Source organism: Cheilinus undulatus, linkage group 21 (assembly GCF_018320785.1).
Source record: "Cheilinus undulatus linkage group 21, ASM1832078v1, whole genome shotgun sequence".
Lineage (NCBI taxonomy): Eukaryota > Metazoa > Chordata > Actinopteri > Labriformes > Labridae > Cheilinus > Cheilinus undulatus.
Genome location: NC_054885.1, coordinates 9,783,468 through 9,801,001, shown reverse-complemented (window position 1 = coordinate 9,801,001; position 17,534 = coordinate 9,783,468). Strand labels below are relative to the sequence as shown.

Sequence of the window (17,534 nt, the reverse complement as noted above, 5' to 3'; positions counted from 1 at the left end):
AGCCAGTGCAGGTGATTTGGAGATCAGCGGTAAGAGCGCAGCAGTTATTTGGCTCTGCCCCCTTCCTGTGGCGTTACGGTGACTCTGGCGCCGCCTACTGGACATGTAATTAGTATCCTGCAGCTGTCGCATGTAAACAAGCTTATCCGGTGGTCAACTTTAACCTGATAAGTGCAGCAACAAGGGCAACCTCACTCAACTTTTTCTTTTGGATGAAAATATGCTTTAATCGGAGAAACCAGGAGGGGCGCTGTGTGTATGTGGTAGGTAGGCGCACATTAATCCTCTTCTTCCTCTCCCTCACTCTCTCTTCCTCTCTCTCTCTCTCTTTTTCTCTTTCTCAGTTTTGGGGGCGTGTTTTGATATCATGCAGCTCATTGTAATAAGTGTTACTTGCTGGTGCGACACTCATTAGACAGCTGCCGTCTCACAACAGCTCTTCAGTCTTTTTTCAAGGTAAGAACAGAATAAACTTGTTGATTTAGCAAAGATATTTACACTATATGCATTATTTATTAAAAATTAGCAGTATGAGTTTACTCGTCACGACGTTTGTCATTAAGGCAATTTACTTATTTACATTGACACAACTCTGATTTGCAGGCTATTTCCCTGTCAGACGCTTTTTCATAAAATAATCCCATTTCATGGAAGTTTGGTGCATACGAAACGAAACTGAAAGTTGTAAGGCTATTGTTTGCTCACCTTCAGAATGACTTGCTTATTTTACCGTGGAGTAAACATATCACAAAGGAACCTTTCCAGTCGGTTATTACATGAAATCCTGGTCGTTCAACATTACATGCTTTATTCTGTTGCCGTATGACTCACTGAATGAATTAATCAATGATTAAAAATCACCAGAAAGGGAAAATAAGTGCACAGAGAAATGTAAATATGTCATAGCATGTTCATTTAGCCATCCTTTTATCCATTTACAGTACATGTTTAAGGTAGTTTTTCCCAGATTTTGATACAGAAGTCCCATTCCTAAGGCTATGTGTAACAGGGAAATTCCGTCTTTCACTTTCTTTTGCCTAATTTGTGTCTTCCTGTGTGCAGATGCAGAGGTGGGTTGTGATCTGTGCTTTCCTGACCCTGGTCAGTGCACATGAGTGTCCAGATGGAGGACGATGTGAAGTCGGTCATACCTGCTGCCATGACCCGGCTAATGGCTATGAATGCTGCCCATTTGAACAGGTAGATATTATTGTACTACCTGCATTCTTAGCGTTAAGATTTGCATATACACCAGGTTAAGAAGCCCGTCAAAATAATGAAAGGAAATTGACTTATAAAGTGTTGCAATTTAAGTTAAAGATGTCATACAGGAGATTTAGGGAGAATATTTCAAGTCATATCTTCATTGTCACTTTGTCAGACTTGGTTCTTTTAAGAATGTAAAGATGTGTTAAAAGTCCAAAAAGAAAAACAAGAAGTAAACAAAAAATTAAATCTTGCTTGTTTAAAAAACAAAACAAAACAAAAAAAACCTCTTACCTTTTGGTGAAAGAAATGTATGGAAGAGGATTAGGGCAAAGAAAGGAAAATAATGCAATGTACTGAGAGGAAAAAAGTAAGTGTTGAGAGTAAGTTGAAACATTCAAAAATAAGGTTGAAATACAATTTCAAGACAAACTAGATATGAATTAAAAAGTCAAAATGTTGAGAAAATAGTTGAAATTTATGAATAAAATAGAAAAACAGTTTGACGATTAAAGATAAAATATCAAAATGAGACTTAAACAGACGATTATCTTAATTGCCTTGAATTAATGAATTTTTGAAACGATGCTTCAGGATAGTATTTAACAACAAAGATATTCTTTCTTTTAGCTCCCAAACAGTTTGCTTATCTAATATCCACTGTCTGCTTTATTGTTGACATTTCAGCTTTAATCTTGAACTATTTTTTAACTTTTTTCCTTAAATTTTGACTTTGTCATCATTTTGACTTTACCCTTAAAGTGCCCAGTAATGTTTTTTTTTCCTTTACCCCTGACCCTTATCCTTTTCTGTAGAAATATCATTCTAGATGCAAAACAAAGCATTTTTATAGGGATGCACACTAGGTTTTTTTTTTTTTTTTTTTTTTTTTTTCCAATATTCCATATGCTATGTATTTACATTTTTTTTTTTTTACCAGTTCTGATATAACTAGAAATGTGAAATACATATTTCAGACCTAAAACTTAAGTCCTAATCATTTTTTAAAGCTTAGGGATGATAAATGAAACAAACTTTGGTTCTTAAAATACGTTTTAAAATACAGTACATACAGTTTACAGCTGATATGCCGACATTTGCAGCTGATATATTGGATGTATATTGACATCAATTTTCATATCTGCTAATAACAATTTTATCTTTATGAGCTATCTGTGGATAACATTATATTGTGCATCCCTAATTTTGATCCGGCTTACTTCTAAATCCTCAAGTCCACTGGTCCTCAACTTTGGGGTCTGGACCCAAAAGTGGGTAGCAGAGCTGTTTTCAGTGGGTCGCAAATTTGTGCCTATAAAAGTATTGTTCTAAAGGTCTATGAAATGCTTTTTAAACGTGTCTGTTCAGTTCAATTTCTTTGTTTTGCCATATTTTGCAATCTTTAAAAGACCAAAGGGTTTTTTTTTTCTTGATCAAATTATTATGAAAGGTTGGAAAATTTGGGTTGTGATTTTTCAGGGAAGAGTTGGTGATTGGTCCTGAGGCTAGACCAGTTGAGAAGCACTGCTCTAGTCATTAAAATGTAATGTAAAATAGAGAGAATCCTTTCTATCTGAATAAACTTCACTGCTAAGCTAAAAACTTCGAACTTTTTGCCTGCCTTAGCTCAATAGTCTTTAAGCTAGCCACATTATCTTGAAGCTATTAAAGTTACCTTTAAGCTAGTAAAGTTATCTTTTAGCTAGCCAAGTTATATTTAAGCTAGTATAATAAAGCTAGTTTAGTTATCTTCAAACTTAGCTCTTAAACAACAATATAGGTAGATGGTGTTTTGTAGAAGTAATTCCAGAAGTTTTTAAATGGGCAGTTACAACAAAATATAGCCATAAACCAAATGACACAGTAATTTTTGCAGCTAATGTAACATACACCCATTAAGCTTTTACTTTCACCCCCCAAAGAAATTGCTCTCTTTAAAGTGAAATGCAGAATTTTAGCTGAACTAAAACTGAACATGGGTGTGTTTTCCTTATAAAAGTTCGTTTTCTAAAGTAATTCATGTAAAATACACGGATAGCTTAACATTTAAAGAAGGTAGCAGTCTAGCTTAACGGAGAGAGAGTAATTTCTGAAATTCAAACATTTGGTGTGGTGAAGTAACTCTTTACACATTTATGTGTAAATATCTGTGTGATTTAAGTGTAATTTTATATGGTATAGTAAACTGAAGACAGTTTAAACAAGTTTGGGCACTGTAAGTGCTAAAAACAGTCTTTTGTCTTAATATGTCCTTTTACATACTTCTTAGAGTTTTAGATCTATTTTAAAACTTAATGTATATATATTTAATTCCAAAAAAACATAGGTTTAAAACTGTCTACTTGCATTTAATTGGCTGCTGTCTGCTATATAAGCACAATTTCCTTTAACAAGATAAACCAGAGCCAAGCGATGGCTACTACACCTTCAGTAACATACTCATTCCCTTTGTTCATCACGTAGTAAAATGTAAACGTGAGATAGACATTCATATGTACTCTTAAATAAAATGAAATAAAATAAGACTATACAGTGGTTCTATTCATGCTCAGTGGTGTTTTACTTCTTTATGTGACCGATAAAAGCACAAGCCTCATCAAGTAGGAGTGATAGCAGTTTTAAAACTTTGTTAGTCAAAGTGTTCTTACTACTCCTGTCCTTGTAGGCTGAGTGCTGTGAGGATCACGATCACTGCTGTCCTGCAGGAATGCTCTGTGATACAGCAACATCCAGCTGCATGAACTCTACAGTGTCCATTCCCTGGATAGAAAGAAGTGATGCGAATACACCCCAAAAATCTAAAGTAAGAATAAAAACCATCCCAGAGCTTTAAGAAGTTAAAAGGGAAGTATTTGTCATGTCTCATGTGAGTGCCTGCTGTAAGATTGTCTTTTCACTTGCAGTCTTTCAGAATGATAAAATCATACATCGGGGAAGAGGATGACAACATTTGTCCTGATCAGTCCCGATGTCCAGCTGAGTTTTCTTGTCTGAGGGCTTTGACAAAGTTTGGCTGCTGTCCTTTAGCTCAGGTAATCAAACTTGGTCCAAAACAGACATAAAATGTTTATTCCATCAATACACAGGTTAATGTTGTCAAAATGAACTATTATTTCGTCAAAGTTTGGTCATTTTCCATTACAAAGAGGACAATTGCTCTTTTTCTGACTACGTAAACAGTTTCACTTCAGTGCATTCATAAATGGGATGTAGAAAGCTAAATGTCACCTTTCACACAGTGAAAGAGTACAAGCTTCCTATGCTTTGCTGTATCTATATGGAAGAAACAATGCTCAATCCAGTGCAGCAACATTTCACATTTTTATGCGTCATTAGTTGACACAAGGTTTCATTGTGGGGTGTTGAAGGTCAGGTCAGTAAAATGACTTATGCAAAGATAAATAAGAGACAATCATGATGTGCTCAAATGAAGCAAGCAGATAATGATTATGGCAAGAAAATGGAATAGATACAGCTGTTTGGTGGATAAATCTGTTTTCTCAGCCAAATTAAAACATGAAAGATTGAGCTATGACCTGTTCAAAAGACTTGGATTAAAATTGAGTCCTAGTCCTGATAATAAAAAATCCTTATCAATAACAATTCAAGATTAAAACAGTCCCATGCCCTAGTTACTAGTGTACTATGATTACTTTATTGCACCATTGTTACTTTCTGTGCAGAAAAATATGTAAAGGCTGAAGATACCATTTTTTCCCCTTAGGAAAGTTTGTCTCAAGCTTCAGTCTTTCACATATTTTGCTGTTTCTAGAGTACTATTGATAATAGACATACGGTACAGTAAGATGTCTTGATGTTTTGATTGTTTCTTAACTCTTCAAGGGAGTCCCATGCCCTGATGGGAAACACTGCTGTCCAGAGGGTCACCAGTGCAGCGCAGACTGCCGCTCTTGTATCAAGAAAGGTAAAACTCTTCTTCTCAAGTCTACTACATTTTACTCCATAGTAAGGTAGATTATTTAGGTATTTCTGTTGCGTCCCTCATATCTGCAGCAAACCTGTCAATGTGTAATTACTTATGTTCCCCAAGGCTCCATCCTTGGTCCTCATATGTTCCACATCCTGTCTGTTCAGATGATTAATAAAAGCAAAACTTCCTATAATATGCAGCAAACTTGCATTACTTACGATATCAGCACAAGTGCATAACACAAAATAATGACAAGTACCAAGGGAACAAAAATAAAAAAGGAAGTCATGTTTTTTAACCAAACAAGGCTTATTTAAAGTTACTGGAAAGCTTCAGTCACTTTGAATCCACAAACCATTCCACAGGTCATAATCCAGATCTAGACTTTTTTTAGGCTTCCAAATTAAACACAAAGTCAGACTACTTTTATTTTTAATAAAATAACCAGAATTTAGAAGGAGTTTAAATAAACAGTCTGTGTTTTCAGAAGGCAGAGACATGCTACAAATTCAAAGAATTTATTTTGATATGCTTCTCCGCTGTTAATGATTGAGATCTTTAAGAGTATCTTGTTGATCAAGTCTGCTGACTTCCAGCATAGTCAAAATGAAACCTGGTGAAGCTGCATATCTAAAACAAACTTTCAAAAAGCTTGCTCACCCTCTCACTTCTTTAAATCAAGGCTCCAAACCTTTCCGCTGGCTATGAGTTATTGACTAGTGCTTATGACTTCTAAATTTTCTGACTGCCGTGTGTTTGATGCATTTTTGCCTCAGTGCCTTTAAATGCCTTACAAAGCACATTTCACCAGAGTTTTTTTAATCTAATATTCAGACTCATTTTAGCTGATGCTTATGTGAATACCAATATAGAAACATACTTTTTATTGTGAAGAACACCAAGTCTCTCTTATTGTATATTTGTTTTATAACAGTCATAGTACTAGACTAAATATATTATAAAAATGATAAAACTTTTTTTTCAGATATAGACACTCAGAAATAAAAATCAACAAACAGCACCATAACAACCTGCTGGCAGACAGTGAGCTCTGTAAAGCAATGAATAAAAATGTGTCCTTTTCTTTTATAGCTTTTATTTATTTCATTGAATTCTCCTAATTACCCCCAGATCACGGTCCCAGAGATTCACAAGCTGAAGAATCAGAGTAAAGTAGTAAAGCGTAAAACCTAAGTGATTTGGAAGAGACCATAGCACTCCCCAATAAAGACACAGTGAAGTGTCAGATTTGGAGATACCTGATAAAGTCTTTATGATGAATATCAAAATCATTTTTAATTTCCTCAAATGTCTTAAAGGAGTGAGAGATCAACAGGCCAGTAAAATCTGAGAGGCCTTTAGAGCAGTGGTTCTCAACCTTGGGGTTGGGACCCCCTTGGGGGTCGCGAGACACTGAGAGGAGGTCTCCAGTTGCCCTAAAAAACTAAGACTTTTTTTTTTTAATTACACTGTTGCCACTTTACACCAATTGTGTCGAAATTTCTACCCCTTTATATCATTTTATCCCACCAATTATAACACATTTTTACCATTGAACACCTATTTTTGTCAGTTTTAAACTCTTTCCACCACTTTTTTTCTGCATGTTTTTGCCACTTCTAAACCAATTCTTGCCACTTAAGCTTAATGTTGCCTCTGTTGATCCATTACTGCTACTATTAACCCATTTTAACCACTTTTTACACCCAATTTTTCCCATTTTAACCCCATTTCACCATTTGATATGCCCATTTTTGCTAGTTTAACCAATTTCTGCCAGTATCTGCCTATTTTTTCTTTCTATGTTTACCTATTTTTTCCAATTTAAAGCAATTTCAGCCAAATTTTTTCTCCTTTTTACCAATATTTATGCCAATTTTTGCCACTTTAACCAATTTTTTTTCTAATTTTTGACACTTCTAAACCTTTTCTGCTACTTTTAAAATCCAAGTTCACCACCTTTCCACAATTTTTTGCCATTGTTTACCAATTGTATTAATTTTTATATCATTTTAATTCTTTTTTGTTTTTTACAAAGGGGATTATTTACTACACAATTATTAAAAAAAGATTGTCCTTTTGATAAAAGTGGTATTTTTTCAGGTTAAATATGAAATATGGATTTCACAGCTTAACTTTACAATGGACCATTGTTTTGCTGACCTCCATGGGCCCCTCCCATTTATCCCCCTTTATGGACAGCCTTGTCTGCACATGACTATTCTTGTATTATGCATGGCTGTGTTCAACCACCTTCAGGTACAGTGGGGGTTCCTGGTCTCTGGCACCTTTATTTCGGGGGTCGTGGGCTGAAAAGGTTGAGAACCACGGCTTTAGAGGACCATTCTAATATATTCTATCATTATTCTATCTTTTTTCTAAAAACTATAGAAGTGGCCAAGTAGATATAATAGAAGGAATTTCAAGTGTCTTCTAATATCTCTCCAGACCAGCAGCATGTTGAAGACTTTCGGTTGATCTATATTATTAATAAACAGAAGTGGTTTTAGCTGTCTGGGGTGATTTTTAAGGAAACGTATTTATTTCCCTTTTGCTAACCATAGATCTGTCACTACATCTTTCAGGAAGTTAAAATGAGCAGGCAGGTTTTCTGTTTCTAATTAGCTAAATCAGACTTCCAGCTAACGTTGTTAAACAGTCTATCATGTTTTTGGTTCATGGAGAGCTTTACAGCAACTGGCCTCACACTAAACATCTCCAGGACTGAGTCTGGTATAAATGGTTCCTGTAAAATTTCAGATGAAGTAAGGAATATATTTGCTAGATGTGCTTTGAAGCATTTAAATCAGCTTTTACCTAATTTTGTTGCAGAGTTTGTGGCTACGGTGTTGTGCGGTGACAAAGTGTCAGAGTGTCCTGATGGAACGACATGCTGTGAAACTCCAAGTGGCAAGTGGGGATGTTGTCCAATGCCAAATGTAAGAAAACGCTGCTCTTTATCTTTATAGATGGCATATTTGAAGTGCCAAAGTTACTCCACGTGTAAGTGAGTTATGAATGTAGAAAGAGTAAAGAGTCAAATCATGGATTTGCATGTCCACTTATCATGACTTTATGGTGTCTTATCCATGTGTCTTTATTGTACAGGCTGTGTGCTGCTCCGATAAGTTACACTGCTGTCCTGAAGGGAACGCATGTGATCTGGAGCACTCGAAATGTATTTCACCTTTGACTAAAAAAGTGACACCCATGTGGGCCAAATTCCCTGCTCGAATCAGAGAAGAGTGGGAGGACAAGAAAGGTCAGATTTCTGTTGTTTTTTTGTGGTTACTTCCTCATTCTGTTTAATCATTTTGTAAATGTGTTTGTGCTCATGCAGCATGAACTGAGTATCTGTGTTTCCAACTTCAGAGGGAGAAGTGACAGCACAGACAGTTCATGATGAGAAACCCCCTGAAGTCACCACCGCAAATACAGTTCCTCCTACAGAGAAGGAAGTACCGTCCTTGTCTGTCTCTCAGGCAGCCCCAGGTTAGAACTTTCTCATGTATCAAACAGTTAGTAACAATAAAATACCTACGAACAAAGAAAAAGCATCATGTTTGAGAGCAAATGTTCAAAATAGTTTAGTTTAAGGTACAAATTTAGGGCGATGCACTGTAGGTGTGTCAGCGAGAGCAATACTGACCTGAAAAATGTTGATGTTTTAAGCTTCCTGCTATCACGAGGAAACCTGTTGTTCCATTAAACCTTGACAGGTTAGTCAAGGCTGAAATGTAAAACACAGCACTCTCCTGACCTGAGTGATCATAGTTGATAGGTATGTAAGTGCCAGTTCAGAGGCATTGTGTTTGCTGGGCTGCCATTGCAAACAAGAGTTTGTTTTGATTTGTACGGATAAAACGTTTGAATAAAATCCTAAGCATGAGCATGTTTCTGGCCACCTTCCTGTGGAGGTCCTCAGGGAATGTCCAACTGGTAGAGGACCTCAGGGCAGACACAGAACTCTTGGGAGGGATTGCACCTGGCTTGGAGTAGCCAGCGTGGCCAGACTAGTGATGGAAAAGTAAAAATATGCACAGCTTGGTTTGGATCGGTGTGCCCAAAAGTCAGAGTGGAAAAGCCCCAATAGTTAAAAAATTAATGTTACCAGGACTCAAAAACTGAAGGGAAAACCAGGATGCCACACAGGATTAAACATTATGAGAAAAGCCAAAAACTTAAAATCAAGGAAGGGAGTAAATGAAAGAACTCAAGAAAGTGAAACAGGACTTGATACCAAGACTACCGCCCAGCGGTATATTGGTCTCAGCAACAAAAGGAACTAACCTTAGGGAAAAATCGAAGTCAGAAATAGTAATCGCAAGGAATTCAGAGCATGGTTTATGCAGTATTTAACCATCTGCATTTGATGAGTACATAATGAAATGTTGCTGTGGTTTTCATGTTTCCAGGCAATGATGTCCCCTGTAATAGCACAGTAGCCTGTCAAGATGGCACCACCTGCTGTAAAACTCGAGAGGGTGAATGGGCTTGCTGTCCTCTACCAGAGGTAAAGTAGACAAAATCCTTAGCTTTGACATTAACTGTTCAAGCAGTCCATACATCTAACCTCACCGTGTTATTCCCAGGCTGTTTGTTGTGAGGATTTCATTCACTGCTGCCCCAAAGGCAAGAAATGTAACCTGGCTGCACAGACCTGTGATGATGAAAAATGCTCTGGGCCGATGGTCGAGAAGGTCCCCACAATCCCCTTGCAGGGTGCTCGGGTAGGGGATGTGCCATGTAATGATACACAGAGTTGTCCTGACGGTACCACCTGCTGCAAGAAAGAATCAGGAGATTGGGGCTGCTGTCCTCTTCCCAAGGTAGACAAAGAAATATATATTCCTCTCATGTTTAAATGGAACATTCAAGGTGACCACAAAAGCCTTTTAGCAAATGCATTGACTAGCGAGCTCAGCTAAATTGGCTTTGAAGCTAAACGGATAAGGAAAGAGGGTTTTTTTTGCTACCTTACTGCAGTGCTAGGCTAAATTTGTCCATCTGTTTTAGCCTAGCCTAGTATGTGGGTGCCTATTAGCTAGACTGGCATTAGCCATCCTTTTAAAAAGGCTGCTAGCTTTAGCCATGTGTTTAAACAACAGAACAGATGAATTTAGTAAACCTGTCATGCTTTTTTAGGACTGAAAATGAAAAATTGCATTATCTTTATTATTTTATATCCTAAAAATTTGCCTAAAAATAAAGTGCAGATTTGAATCCCCTTTAAAAGCTAGACAGCTAAAGTTGACATAAAAGCTAACTGTTCTTTTAAAGCACTGGTTTATATTTATGAACAAATCTATTTTCATTTTGTTTGATTGTTAAACCTAACTATGTGTCCATCAGTTTCCATTTTTTGTAATAAGCTAGGCTACTGCTAGCATATCATTGTATTAAATGAACAACAAAGTGATCACAAATCATATCTTGCTTGTAGCAGTCTAGCGGATGACTGTAGTTAGAGAAAAATAAAAATATTTATCAAAGTTGTTTTCATGGGACATTTTAAAGCTGGTGACTTGCTAGCACAAGCTAGCATAAAAGAATAGCTTAGCTTGGTTCAAGGACTGGATGCAGTTTATGTACCCAGATTTAACAGACAAGATCTATCTCGTTGACTATTTTCCTTTAGAGAATTAAGTGGATCAATCCAGCTACCTTTTGACAGAGCCAGGCTAACCTTCTCTGACCAGTGTTTTTGACCAAGAGTTTTTGTTCTAAAGGCGGTCTGCTGTGAGGACCATGAACACTGTTGCCCCGAAGGCACCACCTGTGACCTCACCACCTTCAGCTGTCAGAAAGGCTCAGCCTCTACACCCATGCAGAAGAAGTTTCCTCCATTTTCAACAATGGCAACGACTCCATTGCAGCCTGCATCCCAGAGCACGGGGGTGGCAACCACACTGCAAACAACTGCTGAATATAAGGAGGAGCCAAAGACAGAGGAAGGGAAGGGCACTGTTCAATGTGACCCCCACACCTCCTGCCCTCACTCCGCCACCTGCTGCTTCATGAAGTCAGCTCAAAAGTATGGCTGCTGCCCACTGCCATATGTAAGCAACCCTCCTTCGTATAATCACCCAACATTTCAAAGATGTATTTAAGTTAATGACATGTTCAAACATAAGGGGCATTAGGCAGCAAGAGGAGCTGGTGGAGGAAAGAAACAGAGCTTTAAAGGAGAATATTGATCTTAATTTCATCAGCAGCCATAAACAGGAAAAGGCTCATTCTTGAGCACACTGCAAAGCTTAAGACTTTTAATGTTTAACATATTTGTATGACATTTTTTTTAATGTTGCTGTGACTCAGCATCAAAAACCTCAGCAGCCTGCTGTTGAACAAAGAGTCTAGCTTTGACCACTAAGTAAATCTAACACAGCTGTGCGAAATTAGGACTTTAAAGAGGGGCTGGTCAATAGTAGTTAAGTTTAAGTTGATAACCAGGTTTTCTCTACTTGTATTTTTTTTCAGTTGCACTTTTTCTTACTTTTGTTGGCTGGATTTCTGTTGATTGTGAAACAAGCTGTCCCTTACAGGGATAATAAAGATGACCTCTAACCTTGAATAAGCAGCACATTAGTCTCAGGAGCCGGTGGAGACCAAACTGGAGTTAAAAGAGATAATATCACTCCAAAGGCTCATTTATGCTCCCCTTTCATATGAAAAAAGATGGTTATGTTTTGAGAGAGCAAAATATGGCATGCTGTTGTTTGACTTTTTTTTTCTCAAGGTTTTATAAAGTCCTCAAACTAGTGACTTATCAAACAAGAAGCCCGCTAGGAGTTCTGTAATTTGGCATGGTAAACACATACTTAGTAGTGTAATCGTTATTAAAGTTGCAGTAATATGAGAAATATGAGCTAAAATTTTTTCATTCACCCCCTTGTGGCTGGCTGTAGTATAGGTGATAGGGACTGATCTCACTATTTAAGGTTTAAAGCTCCATTAATTTTTCTAAGGAAAAATTATCTTTACAAGAGCATGTTAATTAGACAGAAATGCTGATTTTATTCCAGTTCATTTTAATGTCTGGCCCCCAAAGCATCAGTCAAGACAAAGCTGGCCCTTGTGAAAATGGAGTTGATGTCCCCTGCACTAGAGGGTGGGGTCCCTCAGAAACCTTCACTTCTCCTTTGCTTCGGATCCCCGCCCATCTGTTCTGCAGAAGTTGTCTCTCCTTGTGCCTGAGGAGGAACCGGAGGAACACGTCAAAAATATATTAAGAATCCTAACTCATGCAATCTTTCCTCAAAAAGTTGTTCCATTTTAGAAAGTAGTTGTCTTCATTTTGCCCATCTGGCTTGGAATGTTGCCAACATTTCTAAACTAGAACCACTGCATGGTGGTTATATGCAACGGCCTACCAATAAGACCTTAACCTTTGAATCTTTGAGTTTTAGTGGATATTTGTTTGTTTGTTTAGAGTTTTATGAACAAGGGATAACCATAAGGAACATGAAGCCTGTATGATGAATGAAGGGACGTACAGATAGAAAGCTGCCCTCACTATTTTCTGTGGTATTATAAAATTTGGTCTGTTTACATGCAGTAATATTAACAAATGAGCAAAAAGTTCAATTAGAATGCTCTGTCTGACCCTTTTACATTTAACAGGGGCCAAAACAGGAAGAGGAAATGGTCTCATTGCTGTTTTTCAGGTTTTTTTCTCTTGCAGTTAACATATTTACTTAGTATTTAAAAGTTGAATATTCTTTGCGATTTTTGAACTAATTTCTTCACAACTCATGTAGTGCACAGGGTGCTGATAATCACTAATAGTTTATTAGAAAGCTGAGACTTTTGGCTCTTTTAGGGGTAAAAAAAAAAGCCTCCCATTTCAACCTGTCATACCCACAAAGTAAGACATCACTAAAAGGCAACACTGTCTTTAACCCCATGAGATTAGTGACAGTTCTAACATGACTTTGCATATACTTCCTCTTCCTTTTTCATCTACATTCACTCATGATTTTATTTTTATCTTTTATTTTTTTACATCAGTTACAGACAGCACTTGCTGATACAATTTCTTCAGGTTGTCACCCTAGAATTACAAGAGTTACAGCTAATGCAAGCATGATATTACACTAGAGTAAAGTTTCAGCCCAGACATTTTTAACCCCCTAAGAAGTCTCTGCTTGAGAGGTTTAGAACATGGGAACATATCTATGCTCACAGCATTTTATTTATGCTACCTCTTGCTGCTTAATAACCTTTATAATTGTTTTGTTGAAGTAGACTAATTTGCCTAAATGTCACGGGTCTTTAGAGACAAAGAAAACTAAGACTAAAGGAGGTGAAAGGGAAATTTTAGTTCCTTAAAAAGCGGTTCTTTGACAAATGTTCATGACACTTGGGCTGAAAACTTTACTTACATCAGGTGCATTATTTGGAGATGAAATTGAAGAACACGATTGATGATGTGAAAGTAGCACTTCTGCTCTCACTTCTCCCCAGGCTGTGTGCTGCTCTGATGGGAGCCATTGCTGTCCCACAGGCTACAAGTGCAGTGAGCACCAGACATGCACCAAAGGAGAAGTTGTGATTCCTTGGTACACTAAAATTCCAGCGATTACCCGCGTCCCGTCTTATCCAGGGTCTGTGCATTGCGATGATCAGTCTCAGTGTCCTGATCACACCACCTGCTGCCAGCTGTCAACTGGCCAATGGGGGTGCTGCCCGCTAGAGGAGGTGAGCAGTGACTTTGAAGATTATTGGAGTGCAGTTACTTTGACGAGAGAATAAGACACACTATCAGAATCATTAGGTTTTGTCAGAGTTTGCTAGTGTAAAATAAAGTCTGTCATGTTCTCTTACCTTGTGCATGCTTTGTCTGCAGGCTGTGTGCTGTCAAGATAAGAAGCACTGCTGCCCTGAAGGTTACACCTGTGACCTCGCCTCCGGCTCCTGTCAGAAGCTCATCATGTTGCAGCTGGAGATGGTGCCGTTAACTCTTGTGCTTCTGCCTGAGCCTGTACCTCGCCTGCCTCACTCAGAACACAGAGATGTCAAGTGTGATGACACCACGAGTTGTGAGGATGGACAGACCTGCTGCAAGATGTCTGCCACCACATGGGGCTGCTGTCCACTTCCTGATGTAGGATTTTCACTAATAGCTTTAAGCTTTATAACAGTATTTTGGCAGAAAATTTCAGGAAACTGTCTTGTTTATATAGTGAAAATAAAAACAAAGGAAGCAAGCTAGCATAGATAAGCAAAATGACTGAAAACAGAGTTTAACAGCCAGCCTTTTCTTATTTTACCAAATTCCAGAGCTGGATAAAGTACTTTACTAAAGGTGGAGTTACGCTGGTTAATAATTACTTAAGTTAAAGTGAAAGTACTGGTATATAAATCTGTGAAAGTAAAAAAGTATCTGATCTAACATCATAGCAAGGCAATAAATACACCTAAAGTCACAGTTGAGGCGAGAACTCTAACTCAGTGGATAACTTGTCAAATGGTGCAAATGTACCACACAAAAAATAACAACACCAGAAACATGAGCAAAATAACCCTAGCAGGGATCACTGAACAACAGTCAACATCCAAACACAACTAAATACATATAAAACACATCTAAACACTCTGCCTGAGTGCATGATGGGGAACTCTGCCCACACAACTCCCCGAGTTAGCCAACCTAAGTGCACTTGTCACACTTGTCATGGTTTGATTAACTCAGCCAAGCTGCACTGTCATGCTGCTAAAACATGCATGCATAACTTCACAGAGGTGCACTACACACGCTCAGTTTATAAACAGAAATGAGTCTATTTCTACCCGAGACTAACCAACACCACTCAGTCAAATTAAGCAACACATTGACCAGCTACAATGTAAATTTGTTGCTTATATGTTTAGATGTAGCGGTGCATTGAAAAACAGACCTCATCTAATTCTACAACACTCATACTACTTCAGATCAACTCATCTAATTCTACAACACTCATACTACTTCAGATCAACTCAGTTTAATTCTTTTATTGACAATTTAGTGCCTGCAAAGTCACAATAAACACTCATAAAGCCATAAAACATTATTGCACATGTCAATTTTTTAGCCTTTTATTTCCACATTATATCAATATAGAATACAACAGTATATTACAATTTCAATACTCCCAATTGCTACATAACAATAAATACACATTAAGTAATGGACTAAAAAGGAAGATTTAAAGTGCATCTGTTAAAAATATGCTTTTCATACAAGCTCAGGATCTTCAATATTTTCCTTCTCAAACTTATTTCCAAAGGCTGTTTTACTTATAATGTAGTATTTTCTCACTTTCCACCACTTTAATTTTCATCTTTGTATGTCCTCTTCTCAGGCGGTGTGCTGCAGCGACAGACTGCACTGCTGTCCCAAAGGCTACACATGCAATGCAGCAGGAGATTGCATCCAGGACACCGCGCTCAGCTGGCAGGACTGGCGCATGTTCTCCAACAACAAAAAGAGAGCTCTCATAGTGTGAAAACAATTTCTTCATTGTGAAATTCTGCATGTAAAGCACTAATGGAACATAATGAAAAGGGATTTTACTCTAATTGTCTGATATGTTTTTCTTAGATATACATCAGTTAAAAGTGAAGGGAGCGCTGAAATTAAACTGCCTTTTGAGATAAGATTTTTAAGTGCTGACATGTTGTTTTAATGTTTACAGGTCAAATAGTGCCTTGTTTTCTACTTGAAACTTAACTCCATCTAAAAAGAAAAACAACTGAAACACTCCCAGGGAATATGACTTTGTTTTCTGTCAGTCAGTCATATCTCTTTGCTCTGCTTTAGCTTCACTGTGTAGCAAATCACATTTCTCAACAATTATCAGAACAGAGGGCATGTTTTTACATCTTTCATCATTTTAATGCATCAAATATAAATCACAAATACATATGGCAAACATGCAGAGAGGTGCCAGCATATTCCATAATAAAGATTTGATGTAACAACAGTGCATTGTCAGTGTACTTTATTTGCATTTTCTATACTCACCTATATTAAAAAGAACAATACAGGTTGAAATGGCAGACTCCTCCTTAGTTGTTAAATGAAGCGCAAGTTGTCGCGGAAACAATAACAAATTTAAATTGCCCTTATTTTGTAGACCTGGTGTAATCCTGATAATTTCTAGTCTCGTGGGATGCATAAAAACTCGTTAAAAACACCCATAACACCTGTTACCTTAGGCAAGTGCTCTGTGAAAGATGCCTCCCCGTTTTAGTTAATCTACATCCGGGATGGAATTCCACTTTCTACGCTAACGTCACTGCTCGGGGTCTTTTTTTGTGTGTGACGTCAGTTTTTTTGTGTGTGATTTTGTCGCGGCTACCCCCCTGTGGGATGTGAAAAGCCCTTAGGAAGTTAAGACAAAAACTTCCGGTTCTTTTAAGTCAAAATAAAAGCCAAAAATAGGAATCCGTTTCATCCAGTTAGTATACACTAGCGAACCAACAGAAAGAAAGAAATCACGGCTAGAGATACAAAGGCCACAAAAAACACAAGCTACACTGAATGACATAAATGTTATATGAATCTGATGGGGAAAAAGCAGAAAAAACAAGATGAAATAAAAATGTAGAAAACATAGACACTGAAGAGCAAATACATACATTTTTACTGTCTCAGATACGTCGCTATTGCATGGGTTAGGAAAGTATTCTTCTTAGTAATAATGATAAGTATTGTCATAGATGAGTTTACCGTCAGGAAAAGGTAGAGGGCTTCAGTATACGGTCATTATGCCGTGCATCATATCCGAGATATACTGTATAACTAAAACTGCTGTAATATTATTAATGGCCAGTATGCTTAAAATAAATGAGGGGCCAAAAATGATTAAATGGCATTAAAATAGATTTACGTTATCCCAAAATGCCTCTCTAGAGGACCTTTGGCCTCAATAGCAAAGTCCAAGCCCCCATAAAAGCCCCAAAACATCTCTAAATCAAGAAAATTACATTTGGATGGCTCTATATAGACATACAATAACAATTGGTTAATTATATGCAGAAATATGGCATACAGTAAATAAAGCTGAAAAGAGTTGCTTCAAAATATTTTGTTAATTCACCATGACTGATTTAACTTAAGGCTCAAAAAAAGTTTGTGCTTGGGGCCTCCAAACCCCTCAGAGTGCCTGTACTAAAGCGGACCAAAAATAAGTTTGATGGACTTTCTTAATGAAAAATACGGAAAAGTATTAGGGCCTCTGAAAAAAAAAATTTGAGACGAAATTTTTTTTTTTCACTTGTGAGAAAAAAGTCAGAATTCTGAGATTAAAGTCAGAATTCTGACTTTAATCTCAGAATTCTGAAAAAAAATTTGAGACTTTTTTTTCATTTGAAGAATAAAGTCAGAATTCTGACTTTTTTTCTCAGAATTCTG

General features: G+C 37.3%; 1 protein-coding gene across 1 annotated transcript; it reads left to right on the top strand.

The window, feature by feature from the left end:
• The first annotated feature begins 331 nt into the window (after nt 1-331).
• Nucleotides 332-16,101, top strand: grna (granulin a). The gene is made up of 14 exons (XM_041817112.1): nt 332-456; nt 1,063-1,200; nt 3,872-4,009; nt 4,110-4,238; nt 5,050-5,131; nt 7,970-8,076; nt 8,246-8,399; nt 8,510-8,629; nt 9,553-9,650; nt 9,730-9,966; nt 10,867-11,196; nt 13,604-13,837; nt 13,986-14,243; nt 15,481-16,101. Exons 2-14 carry the CDS (start codon nt 1,063-1,065, stop codon nt 15,622-15,624), a joined length of 2,169 nt encoding a protein of 722 aa, XP_041673046.1. The 5' UTR covers nt 332-456; the 3' UTR covers nt 15,625-16,101.
• Nucleotides 16,102-17,534: the final 1,433 nt, after the last annotated feature.

What these genes read in the sequence shown, in the direction of transcription:
- grna (XM_041817112.1), top strand. Translation starts at nt 1,063, where the DNA reads ATGCAGAGGTGGGTTGTGATCTGTGCTTTCCTGACCCTGGTCAGTGCA. An exon ending in AATGCTGCCCATTTGAACAG is followed by an intron (nt 1,201 to 3,871) that starts GTAGATATTATT and finishes CTGTCCTTGTAG; the next exon opens with GCTGAGTGCTGTGAGGATCA. An exon ending in CTTGCTGTCCTCTACCAGAG is followed by an intron (nt 9,651 to 9,729) that starts GTAAAGTAGACA and finishes TGTTATTCCCAG; the next exon opens with GCTGTTTGTTGTGAGGATTT.